Below are 16124 nucleotides of genomic sequence, written 5' to 3'. Positions count from 1 at the left end.
TTAAATGAAAACATTAAATGTTTCTGTCATCAGAATTATTACAAAAAATAAACTATAAAAATCTATTATAATTTGCATCACTTTAATTAAATGGGACAATAAAACAAACTGAATCAAAGTAAATAACAATCATTCTTTAAGGATTTATGGAAACACAGACTTTAATAGCTCTATATAAACTTGATATATTATTATTATTATGAATGTCATTAATGAACTGTTTAAATATCAAGTATCAGTAAAGCAAATTCAGCAAAAATATCACAATGTAATTAACATTTACTCTATGAAAAAAAGTAAATAAAATGTTTTTGTTAAATTATTTTAGCTTTTGGATTTTTTTGTTTTTATTAAAGTCAGAAAACAGCATAGATGTCATAGAACACAATTATACTGAATGAATATTTAATTAAAAATTAAATATATTCATGTTAAACTTAATGGAAAATTCTACGGAAGCGCATTGCTATCACGCAGGGAAAAAAAATTCTAGCGCTATCTTGTTAAAACGTGATACGTATCCTGCGTGATAGCAATGCGCTTCCGTAAAATTCTGATTATTTATATCAAATTTCTTGATCTGAAAAAGTTGCAAAAAAGGAGGAAATAGAAACAGATTTAATTAAGAGACACTTTGAAGGCTTTCTGTTCACAGAGGGGGGGAAATGTGACTGTATTTGGTACTGAGAACCAGCTCGTTGTGGGATTCCCATATCGATACATGTATGCATATGAATCAGAGGAGCTCGGGTAATTCGGGTACCAGAACCTTAAAATGAGAAACACAAACATCAGGAAGTATAAAATTAAATATCATCTATTTTGACAGAGATAATTTAACACAATGAAATGTAACAGATGTTTTTAATTTATTTTTATTATTACTAAAGTAAGAAACTTCTTACCCAAGTGTGTTGATACGTCCATCAACCCAAACCCAGTTGCTCCCACTTCTATAGAGCCCCAACCAGTGGTACGACTTCAAGTTGTCATAAACGAATTTCTGTTAATTACAACATTGAAAATGATCAAGTCATCAGAATTTCATCGCATATTTAAAATCTGAATTTGTAACATGATTGGTGTCAGAGCTCACCTGTTCCTGCAGATTATCAATAACAACCAGATCAGCAGATGAGAACTGACAGAACCGACGACTTTCATCCCAGGTCAACCAAACATCACCGAAATAGTAACATGACTCATTGAAGAAGATCCAACCTATTTTACACAGCAGACACTCTGGAGACAGAAAATAATTATAATAATAATTTAAAAATAATATTTAACAGTTTCCCTTTGTATCATGGTTCTACTGTTACTCTAAGATTTTATCAATATTTACTGATTCTTGTTTGATTGTAGGTATAATTAGAAATGAGATACATTTATTTTATCTTAAGTTGTTTTTATGTGAAATGTTCATTTTGCCCTTTATTTATCCTTAAACATGTAGGATGTTTAGAGAAACGTCTCAGTTAGACACTCACCACTGCCGTTGCAGCGTCCATTTGTCAGAAAGGTGTTGAATTTCTGAATAAACTGGACTGTCTGGTTCAGTTTCTCAGTTTCATTCTGTGATTTCTCATTTAAGTTTTCCACGTGTCTCCTGAGTTTCTCAGTTTCGTTCTGTAATTTTTCATTCTCAGTCTTCAGATGTTCATTCTGTTTCCCCAGATCAGTCACAGCTTCATCATGTTGGTTCATTTTCCAACCAGCTGTAAATGAGAGGAAACAGATTATAAAGGAAAAATCAATTCAAGGAGTTTTATTGTTGTAAAATATTTAAGTTAAAGAACAGTATTTTTGCAGATTAGAAGACGGGCATGTTGGTGGCATCAACTCACTCAGTCTTTGGTTGCTTAGCAACAACCTGCTGGATAACGACCAGTTTCAAGTCCAAAAGTAAAATTTCACTCAAAGCTTTAATGTAATTCTGCTTTTAACAAGTTTAATTTTATTAAAATCTCCCTTCAATCAGACTATATTTATGTTTTCATCTGAAAGCGTTTATACTCGTGCAGATTTGTTGAATTTTGTTAACATGGAAATAGTTTCAGCCGTTTTGTTGGAGAAAAATAACCTGGTTGTGAGAACAGAGAGATTTACCCCAGGAGAAGAACCCGATGCTGACCAGCAGGACGGAGACGATCCCCACCGAAACCAGAACCAGATGGACTTTAACGTCTGTGAAGAATCAACCATGAGAACCACAGCAGTAATGAACAGTTAGAGAGAGAGAGAGAGAGAGAGAGAGAGAGAGAGAGAGAGAGAGAGAGAGAGAGAGAGAGAGAGAGAGAGAGAGAGAGAGAGAGAGAGAGAGAGAGAGAGAGAGAGAGAGAGAGAGAGAGAGAAAACGCTGTTGGTCCAACCAGCCGTCTGTACGTATGAATGGTTACGATGGAGAACGAATGATTTCAAACATGTATGAAAGAATCAAGGTAGCACTCCAGGAATGATTTATAGTATAATGTAAAGCTTAAAAAGTTGATTTTACATAAAACTGACCCTTAAAAACCTCTAAAAGCATCAACAGAAAAGTAGCATTTTAGTTTTACATTTTGATGTAATTCTGTTACATTCAGTATTAAACTAAATCAATATTTCAGAAAATAAAGAGTCACAACCAGTAACTGTGTTAAAAACACAATAACCTTCTAACTTTAATCCAGGTTGATTTGTTTACCATAAACAGTAAAAATCCATTTGAATGTACATTTTGTATTTCTTTGGATTAAGTTCTGTGTTGTGGATAGGTGTAGCACGGGATCACGTGGTGTTATTAGTGATTGTAGATCACCTGTTGCTCATCTGGTGACTTCAGTGAGTGGGTGATAGGGGAGGTCTACTTTTGCTGACCGCTATGTTTTGTTTTTGATCACTGTTTAATTCTACGGATCCGTTTTTATGCTGCCTTTGAACACTGTTTGCTTTTTGGATATTGACAATAAAATCATTGCAACTGCAGCTTGGATTTACGTTTTGATCAGCTAGCGCGTCAACAACCACTTCCCTAATCAGCCGCTCAGCGACTTTGTTTGGCAGTCGCTACAATATTGTCAGCAAAAAAAAGGCACAACGGAGTTTCTCGCACAGCTGGGACGCCAACGCGAGCCACACACCGCCGCCACTGCATCTATGAAAGAGGATCTCCTGACAGAGAAGTAGAAGACGACAGTGGTATGTAACCTGAATGTTTGGTGCTGCGTATCGCTCTTCTAAGCGCAGTTTGGTTCTGCCATGTGAAGCTATTGCTGTGACACGCCCCCCGCTACGTTTTGCTGTGGACTATGGCTACGGCATTTTGGTGTGCGAGTGTGTGCTGTGGCTCTGCGTGCGTTCAATAAAGTTTAAGGATTTGCTGTAACCTGGAAGTTTCCTTTATTTTGGATTAAAATGAGTGGATCATCTGCTGTGTCTGTTGAAAAACCTGAAAAGAATAAAAGAACGATTGTTCTCACTGAGAAAGCTCTTGCAAATAAAATTGAAACTATCCAAACAGAGCGGAAGAAGCATGTAAAGAAAATGAAAGATGAAATATCATCTCTCAAAGAGTTGATGAAAGATGATAAAAATTATTCACAAGTAAAATCACAGCTGGATGAGTTAACACACATGTTTAATGATGCTATTGTGTTGCATGAATCTTTGCTGCCTTTAATTCCGCTTGATGAGAAAGATAAACAAAATACATGGTTTTCAAGTATCATTAAATACAACAAAGGGTTTATTGAGGATGTTGAAATATGGCTTTCTGAAACAATTAAATACTCAAGCAGGCCATCCTCTGACATATTACAGTCACAGGAAACTCCATCAGGAGAAGAAATGGAGGTTCAAGAACAAATGGAGCCTCAGTTATCTGCTAATCTCCAGCATGACGTTCAAGATGATGTGTTGCCATCTGATAGTGTTTCAAATCAAGGAAGCAAGTCAAGCTCCAAAGTATCATCAACTTCATCTGCACGTCTCAGGGCAGAAGCTGAAATGGCTGCCTTGCTCACACGTCAAAATATGCTGAAAGAAAAACATGCTATTGAAGAACAGGAGGAGCAACTTAGGAAAAGAAAAGAACAGCTTCAACTGGAAGCAGAAATAGCTGCAACTGCTGCAAAAGTAAACGTGCTGAAAACTGGATCTGCAGTGCGAAGCTCAGCTTCAAGGAAATCCAATGGAATGGAATCATATTTTAAAACAAAAGGAAATACTATTGAAACTCTTAATGCAGATGCTAATAGTTTTGTTCTACAGACAAAGAGGAAAATGATTAATGAAAATGCAGAGCTTCAAATAAAACCAATGCAACAAAAGGTGAAAAAGTCTGCACCTCTACTTGGATCCTCTCACCCTGTAAGCAGAACAATATCAAATATGCCTCTGCAGCAAGCTGCTCAATCAGCAACCAATGGAAATCTGTTATCCATTATGGAGAAACAAAATGAGTTAACTTGCATGTTGGTTCGTCAACAAAGTCTCTCTTCACTACCTAAAAGAGAAATTCAACCTTTTGATGGCGATCCGCTTCATTTTCAGGCCTTTATACGCTCGTTTGAACAGGTAATTGAATCAAAGACTGGCGATCCTGACGATTGCCTGCATTACCTCGCACAGTACACCAGGGGGCAGCCCAACGAACTTGCCAAAAGCTGTCAACATATGTCTGATGGTGGTGGATATGCAAAAGCAAAGACTATGCTGTATGAACATTTTGGAAATGGACATGTTATTGCATCTGCTTACCTGAATAAAGTTCATTCATGGCCATCAATTAAATCAGAAGATGGAAAAGCTCTTCAGGCATACTGTTTGTTCTTACGAGGGTTTTGTAATGCGATGGAGGAGCTCTATGATCTTTCTGAATTAAACACACCTGCTAATATGCTTGCTGTGATGAAAAAATTGCCATATAAGTTAAAAGATAAATGGCGAGCAGTAGCATGTGACATTCAGGAGAAGCAGCATCGAAGAGTAACATTCATGGACATTGTTTTGTTTATTGAGCGTCAAGTCAAAATTACTACAGATCCTGTGTTTGGAAAATTAAGTGATGCTCCATCAACAAATCCATCAGCCAAGAGCACAGATGGAGGGAAACGTTTTTCTCGCCCAAGAACTACAAGAAGTAGTTTTGGCATCACTACTTCTGCTGTGGAGACAAATAATCTGTCAGAGGCTCAAGACCATCAGACTGACGTGAAGATTTGTTTGTTTTGCAAAGGTGGACACAAACTGGAGTTATGCTCTCTGCTTGAAAGGAAACCTCATAATGAGAAGATTTCATTTCTTAGGAGAAATGGCGTCTGTTTTGGTTGCTTGCGCACAGGGCACATCAACAAAGAATGCAGAAAACGCCTTTCATGTAAAATCTGTGGTTTCAGACATGCAAGCATACTCCATATTTACAACCAGAAGAAGAATGAAGTTCAATTAGACACTGAAGAAGTGAAATCTCCTGTCACAGTCCAGTCTAGTGGTCTTACTGGGGCCGGTGAACAGGACTGTCGACTTCCCATTGTGCCAGTCAAGGTGAAATCAAAGAAAGGTCAACGAACACTGGAAACATACGCCTTTTTGGACCAAGGAAGTTCAGCATCCTTTTGTACAGTGGGTCTTTTGGATAAGCTGAATCTCACTGGGAGAAAAACAAAGATTCTCTTGCGCACCATGGGACAAGAGAAAGTTGTGGACAGCTTCATTGTACCTGAACTTGAAATTGCTGGATTGGACAGCGAACTGTATTATGACATGCCTGACCTCTTTACTCAGCATAAAATGCCGGTAGATCTGAGTAATATCCCAAAGCAACAAGATTTGGATATTTGGCCACATTTGAGGCGTGTTCATTTGCCAGAGATTAAAGCACAGGTGGAGCTTTTGATCGGCATGAACATGCCCAGAGCCCTAGAACCTTTAGAGGTCATCAGGAGCGAAGGTGATGGACCTTTCGCCATTAAAACCATGCTTGGCTGGACAGTGAATGGGCCGATTGACCGAGAATGCTGTAAAAGACCAAATTGTCTGTCAGCTGTCACTATGAACAGAATTTCTGTTGTTACATTGGATAATCTATGGAAGCAACAATTCAAGATAGATTTTCCCGAAAGCAGCCATGATGAGCAAATGGGGCTGTCAAGGGAAGACTCCAAGTTTCTAGAGTTGGCCAGTAAGACAGTAACTTTGCGTGATGGACACTACAACATTCCCTTGCCTTTGAGAGACCAAGACATAAAAATGCCTGATAACAGAGCAATCGCTGAACAACGGGCTTTAAGCTTAAAGAAAAGGTTCATCAGAGATAAAGACTTTCACAAAGACTACATTGCCTTCATGAAAGATCTTCTATCCAAAGGTTATGCAAAAAGAGTGCCAACCACAGACTTGGAGCGCAGTGATGGAAAGGTTTGGTATATCCCTCACCATGGGGTGTACCATCCTACCAAGGGAAAGATTCGGGTCGTTTTTGACTGTGCTGCATCATTCCAGGGCGTTTCTCTCAATGCACAACTCCTGAGTGGTCCTGATTTAAAAAATAGCCTGATCGGCGTGCTGACTAGGTTCAGAAAAGAGCCTGTTGTTTTGATGTCTGATATTGAAGCCATGTTCCATCAGGTGCGCGTGCCAGAGGAAGATTCTGATCTATTGAGGTTCCTCTGGTGGCCTGGTGGTGACTTCAATCAGAGCATGCAGGAGTACCGCATGGGCGTTCATTTATTTGGCGCAACATCATCTCCGAGTTGTACTAACTATGCCCTGCGGAAATGTGCAGAAGACAACAAAGCAGATTTTAGCCAGCAGGTGATTGACACCATTCTGTACAGTTTCTACGTGGATGACTGCCTTGCCTCAATAGACACTGAAGAGGAAGCCATATCTCTTTACTCAGACCTCAGACTCATCTGCGCCAGAGGTGGCTTCCACTTAACAAAGTGGATAAGTAACAGCCGCAGCGTCCTGGCAGTAATACCTGAAGAGGAACGAGCCAAAGAGGTTAAAAACCTAGATCTGGATTGTGACCTTTTGCCTGTTGAACGTGCATTAGGAGTATGGTGGTGTCTACAGTCAGATGCATTTAAGTTCTGTATATCCATCCCAAACAGACCACTGACCCGAAGAGGGATCCTTTCCACTCTTAGCACCTTCTATGACCCCTTGGGATTCCTAGCTCCTGTTATTTTTATAGCTAAAAGAATCCTGCAAGACCTGTGTCAGAAGGGAATAGGTTGGGATGATGCTATTCCATCAGCTGTTGCTCAAAAGTGGAAAAGCTGGATGGAGGAATTGCAACTGTTAGACAACATTAGCATCAAAAGATGTTTGAAACCTACTGATTTCGGAAAAGCAACCACTGCTCAGTTGCACCATTTTGCAGATGCGAGTGAGAAGGGGTATGGTGTTGTTACCTACCTCCTGCTGCAGAACAGTCTCTACGAGATGCACAGTTCCTTTATAATGGGGAAGTCCAGGGTAACACCTTTAAAACTGGTCACAATTCCCCGTATGGAATTGACGGCAGCCGTGTTGGCAGTTCGCATGGACATACTGTGGAAAAGAGAACTAAGGCTATCTCTCCTAGATTCAGTGTTTTGGACAGACAGCACCTCTGTATTGAAATACCTCAATAACAAGACTTGCAGGTTCCGTGTTTTTGTGGCAAACAGAGTGTCAGAGATTCTCAGGGCTTCTGATGTCTCCCAGTGAGATATGTGAACACAACAAATAATCCAGCAGACCTTGCCTCCAGGGGTATGAAAGTACAGCAATTTCTACATGACACTACATGGTTATCTGGTCCTGCATTTCTTACACAGCCAGAGACAGATTGGCCTGTAAACCCAGAGAACCTACGGGAACTTCTACATGACGACCCTGAAGTCAAAGTTTCTGCTTTTGTTGGTGTTTCTCCTGCACAAGATGAGAATCATCCTTTGGCTCTTTTGATTCATCGTGTTTCATCCTGGACTCGTCTTGTCAGAGTGATGGGTTGGATTTTAAGATTCAAAACAATACTCCTGCATCACAAAAGAAACAAGACACATTTTCAGCCTGTATCTGAAACAACCCAGCCTGAAGATGCTCATCAGAGGGGTGAGCTGTGTACTGACTTTCTCTCATTAGGAGAGATTGAGGATGCTGAGATAGAGATAATCAAGTTTTGTCAGAAGGAAAGATATTTTGAGGAAATTTCCTGTCTCCAAAAGGGAGAGAACGTCAAACGAACCAGTCACCTATACAAGTTAAATCCTGTTCTGGTAGATGATGTGCTGCGTGTTGGAGGATGTCTCAGCAGGGCTGTCATGTCTGAAGATTCTAAACATCCTATCATTGTTGCTAAAGATCTTCATATTGCTTATCTTATTCTCCAATACATCCATAAAGAGGTGGGTCATGGTGGCAGGAACCACATACTCTCAAAGCTCCATCAGAAATATTGGATTCCTGGTGCTGGTGCATTGATTAGAAAGATCATGTCAAGGTGTGTGATCTGCAGACGGCTCCATGGAGCTGCAGGCCAGCAACAAATGGCTGACCTGCCTGAAAGCAGAGTGACACCTGAGAAGCCCCCCTTTAGTTTTGTTGGAGTGGACTACTTTGGTCCATTTGAAGTGAAGCGTGGAAGAAGTCTTGTGAAGAAATATGGAGTTATCTTCACATGTTTTTCAATCAGAGCAGTTCATATTGAGGTTGCCTCTTCTCTTGACACAGACTCTTTCATTAACGCCTTACGACGTTTCATTGCAAGGAGAGGCCAAGTACAAGAGCTGTGGTCCGATAATGGAACCAACTTTGTGGGCGCAGAGCGCGAACTGAGACAAGCGATTGAATATTGGAATCAAGGAAAGATCTCTGATGTGCTGTCACTGAAGGGAGTGAAATGGATCTTCAATCCTCCAGCTGGGTCACACCATGGTGGAGCATGGGAGAGATTGATCCGTTCAATCAGGAAAGTTCTCAATTCTACCCTGCAGACACAGCATCTGGATGAGGAAGGACTTCAAACTGCTCTCTGTGAAGTGGAGTCAATTCTCAACAGTAGACCTATTACACTGGAATCCACTGATCCAAATGATCTGGAAGCTCTAACACCGAACCATCTTCTCTTACTCAAGTCTAATCCAAGTTTACCACCAGGTTTATTCCAGAAAGATGATATTTATGCACGAAAACGATGGAGACAAGTCCAATACATATCTGATCTGTTCTGGAAGAGATGGATTAAAGAATATCTGCCTCAACTTCAACAGCGCCAAAAGTGGATGAAGGTTAAACGTAACTTTGTTCCTGGAGATGTGGTCCTTATAATGGATGACTCTGCACCTCGTGGTTCCTGGATCATCGGTAGAATCACAGAAACTATGCCAGATAAAAATGGACTTGTACGTCGTGTCTGGATTAAGACCCCAACCAGCTGCTTATGCAGACCCATCACAAAGATATGCCTTCTTCAGGAGACATTCGATCAATGAAGATAACATGTTTGACTTAACTCTTGACATGACCTTTTGACTTGACTTTACCACAACTAGATGTACATCGCAGACTGACTATATTTAGGCTAAGTGCTGGTAACCTCTGGCCTATGACTGACCGACTATGGATGGACTATTTTGAAGAAAAGAAGAAATGATTGACTATTTGTTTATGACTTTCATGGACTGTTTGAATGTGTTATGTTATCTCATTGTGTGTTTTTTGTTGTAGTGTATGTCTTAGGTTATGGTGTCTGAGTAATTATTACGGTGTAATGATGTAATAATTAGGGGCCGGAATGTTGTGGATAGGTGTAGCACGGGATCACGTGGTGTTATTAGTGATTGTAGATCACCTGTTGCTCAGCTGGTGACTTCAGTGAGTGGGTGATAGGGGAGGTCTACTTTTTTGCTGACCGCTATGTTTTGTTTTTGATCACTGTTTAATTCTACGGATCCGTTTTTATGCTGCCTTTGAACACTGTTTGCTTTTTGGATATTGACAATAAAATCATTGCAACTGCAGCTTGGATTTACGTTTTGATCAGCTAGCGCGTCAACAACCACTTCCCTAATCAGCCGCTCAGCGACTTTGTTTGGCAGTCGCTACATTCTGAATGAAATGTTCTGGTATTTTTACTAATTAGCAGATTATAATGAATTTATTCAAACTTACTCGGCATCATAGCAGCAGCTTCTTTAGGCGTCACGTCAGAGTTTGGTTTTGGTTTCTGCTGTTCGTCTGAAGAAAATTAAAAAACAGAAAGACACTAAATAATTAAAAACTAATGTTGAGATTATTTCTCTCTTGACTTTAGCACAATGATCATATAATTATATCCTAAAAACTAAAAGACGATGAATATTTTTGAACCTCAGAGGATTTTCAGACAGATCAATACAGAATCAATCGGCTAAACCGACCGGTTTTTATTTTATCTATGAAAAGGAGAAGTTATTATTTTCCTCTCTGTGTGCATTCTTTGTATTTTCCTGTTTTTAATCCAGATTATTTAACATTTTAGATTAATTATTTAGAAAGCAGTTATAAACTATTTATCAATCAATACCAAAGAATTAATTCCTTACATTTATTTTTTCAGTTTTATATGTCAGAATAATTTAACAAAGTCTCTTACATTGTTCAGGTCTCTGAAAGTTTTCATAAATGTCGCCTGAAGAAACGTCCATATCTGTCACTGAAAGTAAAAAAAACAACAAAGAAACAACAATAAATGATTTTCAGAAAATAAACATTTTTATTACCTGTGTAACGAGGTCATACAGTCGTTTCCTCTGTTCTGATATTATTCATTTAATTACTTTTTTACTAAAAACTTTTGGTTTAAAAGTCAGTAACAACATAGAATAAAAGGAAACATTTTAAATAAAAATCAGAGTTTGGGTCTATAGAATCTATTTGCAGTGTTTTAGTACTCGAGATCGGTCTTGGTCTCGAGACCATTTTTTGATGGTCTTGGTCTCGTCTCGGAGGACTCGGCATTTTATTTCAAGACCAGTCGAGACCGCAACTGTGAAAATATCACTAAACGTACAGCACACTGTCCAGTTTATTTGTTAACATCTTTGTTTTCAGTGGATGCAAAACGCACCGATTAAAATCCAAGCAATTGCGTATTTCTGTTACTCCCCCTCCCCACCTTTCACTCCCATGCGGCGCTCCAGGACATGCGCAGTGGTTTTCTATCAGCGGCAGAAGATGTTTGTCTAATCGTCAGTAACAGAATAAAGCTGCATAAATCATAAGAAATCCGATGGCCACAGCTAACTCAGCAGCGCTTCGCTTTCACAGACTGTGGAAGCGTCTGTTTTCATCACTTAGAAAAGTATCTCAAAGAAAGGTAAGCTCCGTTGACATGATTCTAGCAAAGCTTGCTGTACAGAGACACATAAGCATTTGTAATGAAAAAAAGTCACTCACTGCCTGAATTATTGTGCGATGTTGACTGACTTGTCGCATATATGGGACAACGCTGTGTCCAAAAGTCTGCAATATAGTGATGTGACATTCAGAAAGAGTCGATTCTTCTGCACTGCTCTTTACTTATTATATAGGACTGGAGTGCCACTTCTATCAGATTACCATACGCTGTCAGAATAGCATACATGCAGTGAGTACCATGCCTGCATGCGCATTAAGAAGTCTGACCGTCAGAGGAGTTGTCAGTTCACCATATGCAACAAGTTATGACGAAAATAAGTCATTAAATTGTTTTCAATGATAACTATATAGATATACATGCGTTGTCGTGGTTTCAAAGTGTATTTAAAGCAGGGTCTGGCTGCAGCTGCAGTCAACTACAACACATGCCCGTGTAAAACTCATTAACCTACTTAACTGCTAAATCAGGATCCCATACAACTGTTAATAACAAAGTGTATGACGATCTACGTCATGATTCTATGTTGCTGATTAAATGAAATCTTATGGTAATGACGTGTCTGACAGACATATCTGTGAGTTTGTGCTAAGCATCTGACGATCTGACCTGACAGAACATCCGTTCTTTGTTCTTGTAATGCTCTGCGTACACTGCAGTAGCTATCATTATTTTATTTAATTATGTACGTTGATATTTTTTAAATGAACAAATAACTAAAACACAAGAATGAAAGAGCATGCAGAGCATGCACATTGCTCTTTGATTGTTTTCGTTCAAAGTGGCAGCTGAAATGTCTGCCATGGTGTCAGACTGCCTCGCTTCATGGAGCAGAAGAGAGGGCGAGAACAGTGATGATAAGCACCTTGTGCTTGGTTACTTCTTGCTTGTTGCTCTTTGGTCAGTGTTCATAGTTGAGCGTTATTTACCATCAGGGCTTTGCCTCAATTGCTATGTTTAATGGTGCAGACAGTGGTGGTTTCTGACATAAGCAATATGGGCAAACACCCAGGGCGTTATCTTTTTAGGGATGGCATGAAACCACCACAGATTGCAGCACGGAGATGGAATATTTAATATTGGTAAAATGTATTAAGTATTTAATATCTAGGTGTTTTTATGGGAATATGGATCTTTCAGATAAATTTGAGAATCAATTTTGATCATATTTTACATTTTATTGTGTCACGTAGCGTGGGGCGCTTGTCTTGGTCTTGACTCGGTCTCTGACCCTAAAAGTCTTGGTCTTGTCTCGGTTTCGATACACTCTGGTCTTGGACTTGGTCTCGGGTTAGGTGGTCTTGACCACAACACTGTCTATTTGTCCTTTAATTTCAAACGCAGTTTAAAACAAGTTAATGACTTCTAAATTAAAAGGTTATGTTCAACTACACCTGAATTTCCCCCTGGGGAACAAACACAGATATGTCTACAAGCAGATAACTAATAATTAAACAGTAATACATAGAATATTATCTGGTGCCTTATTTAAATTATTTTATTTATAGTTCTGTAATATTGATGTCATAACAGAATTTAAGTGGAATTAATGGTAAACTTGCAGGTTTATCAGAGATAAATTACATGTTTGCCTTCTCATAATAAAGCTGTAGAAATATTCTGTAGCTGTTTCTCACCTTTTCGGGTTTTGAAGGTGGGATTATCATAACCAGAACCGAGCTCCACTGCCATCGCTGAAACCTGCAGAACCAGAGAAGCTGCAGACGCTTTTATAGCAGCGTCTCAACAATTCACCACAACGTTCCTCTTCCTCATGCAAACATGATGCTAAAAACAGGAACCACAGAAAATGTCAATGTATTCTTAACTTTTTTTAATGTACAGCTTTTGTGATAAATATATTTAATTAAATTGTCTTGTTTTCCATTTGTCTTTTCTGTTCTGTTTAGTTTTTATTGAATTAACTGTTACATCAACTTGTGCAATTTTGTTGAGGAAAACTTCACTAAAATAACTTCACTTACCTTAACAAATCTGAGTTTGTTGAATTTACTTACACACCCAAAACTTAAAAGTTTTAGACCAGAAGCTACTTATATAAAAGAAAACAACAAGTTCCTGCTTTCTGTTTGTTTCTGTGTGCTGTGATAATTTGTTCACTGTTTTCAGAAAACACAATCATGTGCCAAGCTCACCATTTAAAGGTTTGATAAACCAAAGTGAAGAGAAATGAAAGAAAAGAATCAGGAAGATTAAATGTTTCAAATGTACCTGATGGTTTATTATCAATTGGTCCAAAATAGCAAAAAGAACCAAGTGAACCTGTCATTTCCTGTTTTGTTCCAGCTGTATGTACAACAAAAACTTTGAGTATTTTTTTCAATACAGTCAAATTTCAGTAAACTGAATCTCACTAACCTTAATGTGTATTTCCAATTCCTGAATAATTTAATGTTTTCTCTAAAGCCAGATTGATGTTAATGTAACTAAATGTGTGCCTAAGGGTAAAAACCAGCAGAAACAGAAACGGCCTTATCTATTGTTTTACTTGGAAAATCATTCAGCCGTTGACATTTCTAGACAGAGAAGTCACATTTCAATGCAGAACCAAAAAACGGAAAAAAATGTAAATATTACAAAGAAATCTGGACAACAACATAAAGAAGAGGAACCTCATCTAAAGAGGAAGAACAAGTTATTTTTGAATAACATTAAAAACCAGGTTTGTAATTGTTTTACTCTCTGTACGTTTCTTAAATCAAAACTATAAAATGATCAAAAGATGTCCAGATACAATATTATTATTTTCTTTTCACGCTTTGCAACTACATCACTTCATCATTCGAGGCGCCATGACAGTCGGAAATGAGGGACAGGAGGACTGAACAGAGAAACTGAAGTTGTTTTCCAAAGTTGTTTTTGTCAGTTCAAGTTTAGTTAATCTGTCTGAACGTAACTCACCTGGTTGTGGCTCATAATGGAGGTATTTACAGAAGCTTGAAGCAGCTCTTAGAAACCGACCCAGACCTCCTCCCATCTGATGTGTTGATCAAGTTAACGACTTTTCTTGAAATCACACCACATGATTTATGTCACTATGTCATAAACAGCATTTCCCCTTACACTGGAACAGCCTTAGAAACGTACAACAGACGAGATGCTAACCAGTTTTCTCCATTCATGCTAGGCTACATGACGGTGACGCATTGTCTCCATGGCGCCGCATCTTTCCTCATGAAAAGTTATACAATAAAAAGTCTAGTTTGGTTTGCATCCTTTGTGCAGCCGCAGCAACATGTGACCATATTTATTATGAAATCAACTAAAGAGAAGAGATTTTATGCAGCCAGCTTCCTGTTTTTAAAATCCTTTAAAAAGGATCCAGGTAACAATAGACTTTATTTGAGAAATATTTATTTTAGGTGTAAACACAATACAGTAATAAAACTATTAAGTGTTTATAAATTTTAATCCAATATTGTCACATGAACGTCGCTATGTAATGCAATGCATTTTGGGTAAATGACGTCTTACGATCCAACTGCTCTAACTCTGTGGAGTTAAAAGAGTGATGAGTAATGTCTTTAAACCAGGGGTGGGCAACTCCAGGCCTCGAGGGCCGGTTTCCTGCAACTTTTAGATGTGTCTCAACTTCAACACACCTGAGTCAAATAATGAGGTCGTTAGCAGGACTCTGGAGAACCTGACTGCACTTAGGAGTTGATTAAGCTGTTGGATTCAAGTGTGTTGGACCAGGGAGACGTCTAAGAGCTGCAGGACAACGGCCCTCAAGGACCAAGTTTGCCCACCCCTGCTTTAAACCCTTTCAGTTTGAACCGGAGCGGATTGAAATCGATCAGAATGTAGAAATCACAAGAGGTGATGAAGACGAGGAGAACCAAATGGAGGAAGAGGACAGAGTTGGCCGTAGGAGCTGCTGCTGCCTTCAGTTTCATAAATAAAACAATGACTGACGCATTTGTCTGGTCGAACAGCCTGATCTACTTCTATAGCTCTGTGTCCAGTCTGGTCTTCGTCCTGGGCAGCAGTAGTGCCGCCGGTAGCAGAACTCTGTTAGCATTTAAAACAGCTTCCAATGCTATTCTGATGTTTCTTCCAGAGTTTTTTGCTGAAGCAGCAGGGTTTAGGCGCTTTGTGGGTAAAAACCCGTTAAGGTAACGAGAACAACTCAGCCCCAGAGAACAACGGGGCTGAGTGGGTCAGGGCTTCTGCCAGCAGAGCTTCAACTAACAGGAACGAAACCATGTTGAGTATGAAAACTTCACCCAAATATTTTAAGCATTATGTTTTAGGAAAAGAGTTTATACTGCAAACTGACCACCTTTCTCTTAGGTGGATACACAACTTTCATGGTTTGGAAGGTCAGCTGGTTAGGTGGGTGGAGCAGCTGGTTAGGTGGGTGGAGCAGCTGGTTAGGTGGGTGGAGCAGCTGGTTAGGTGGGTGGAGCAGCTGGTTAGGTGGGTGGAGCAGCTGGTTAGGTGGGTGGAGCAGCTGGTTAGGTGGGTGGAGCAGCTGGTTAGGTGGGTGGAGCAGCTGGTTAGGTGGGTGGAGCAGCTGGTTAGGTGGGTGCAGCAGCTGGTTAGGTGGATGGAGCAGCTGGTTAGGTGGGTGGAGCAGCTGGTTGGCTGTCAGTTGCAGGTGTCTTGTCAGGCCACCTGCTTTCCAGAGCCGTTTAACTGAGACCAGCAGGAAACAAGATGTTTAATCTTCAGTCCACTGAGGGAAGTTTGTGGCTCCAGCAGCCCAAGAAAAGATTGGTGTCCTTGCAGACGA

The 16124-nt window shown here is 39.5% G+C and overlaps 1 protein-coding gene across 1 annotated transcript; it reads right to left on the bottom strand.

The window, feature by feature from the left end:
- Positions 1-318: 318 nt before the first annotated feature.
- LOC103477715 (uncharacterized) lies at positions 319-13132 on the bottom strand. The gene is made up of 8 exons (XM_081616927.1): positions 13006-13132; positions 10607-10666; positions 10144-10209; positions 2110-2187; positions 1491-1718; positions 1097-1242; positions 906-1003; positions 319-769 (listed from the first exon to the last, which is right to left on the bottom strand). Exons 1-8 carry the CDS (start codon positions 13058-13060, stop codon positions 619-621), a joined length of 882 nt encoding a protein of 293 aa, XP_081473053.1. The 5' UTR covers positions 13061-13132; the 3' UTR covers positions 319-618.
- Positions 13133-16124: the final 2992 nt, after the last annotated feature.

Source organism: Poecilia reticulata, chromosome 16, assembly GCF_904066995.2.
Source record: "Poecilia reticulata chromosome 16, P_reticulata-male-v2, whole genome shotgun sequence".
Taxonomy (NCBI): Eukaryota; Metazoa; Chordata; class Actinopteri; order Cyprinodontiformes; family Poeciliidae; genus Poecilia; species Poecilia reticulata.
This window is presented reverse-complemented; position numbering and strand designations above follow the sequence as displayed.

Excerpts from the sequence above, each read along its gene's own strand:
- LOC103477715 (XM_081616927.1), bottom strand. The coding sequence starts at position 13,060 with ATGGCAGTGGAGCTCGGTTCTGGTTATGATAATCCCACCTTCAAAACC. Across the intron at positions 1,719-2,109 it reads CATCGGGTTCTTCTCCTGGG|CTGGTTGGAAAATGAACCAA; the intron begins GTAAATCTCTCT and ends TCTCATTTACAG. Across the intron at positions 770-905 it reads GGACGTATCAACACACTTGG|GTTCTGGTACCCGAATTACC; the intron begins GTAAGAAGTTTC and ends TCTCATTTTAAG.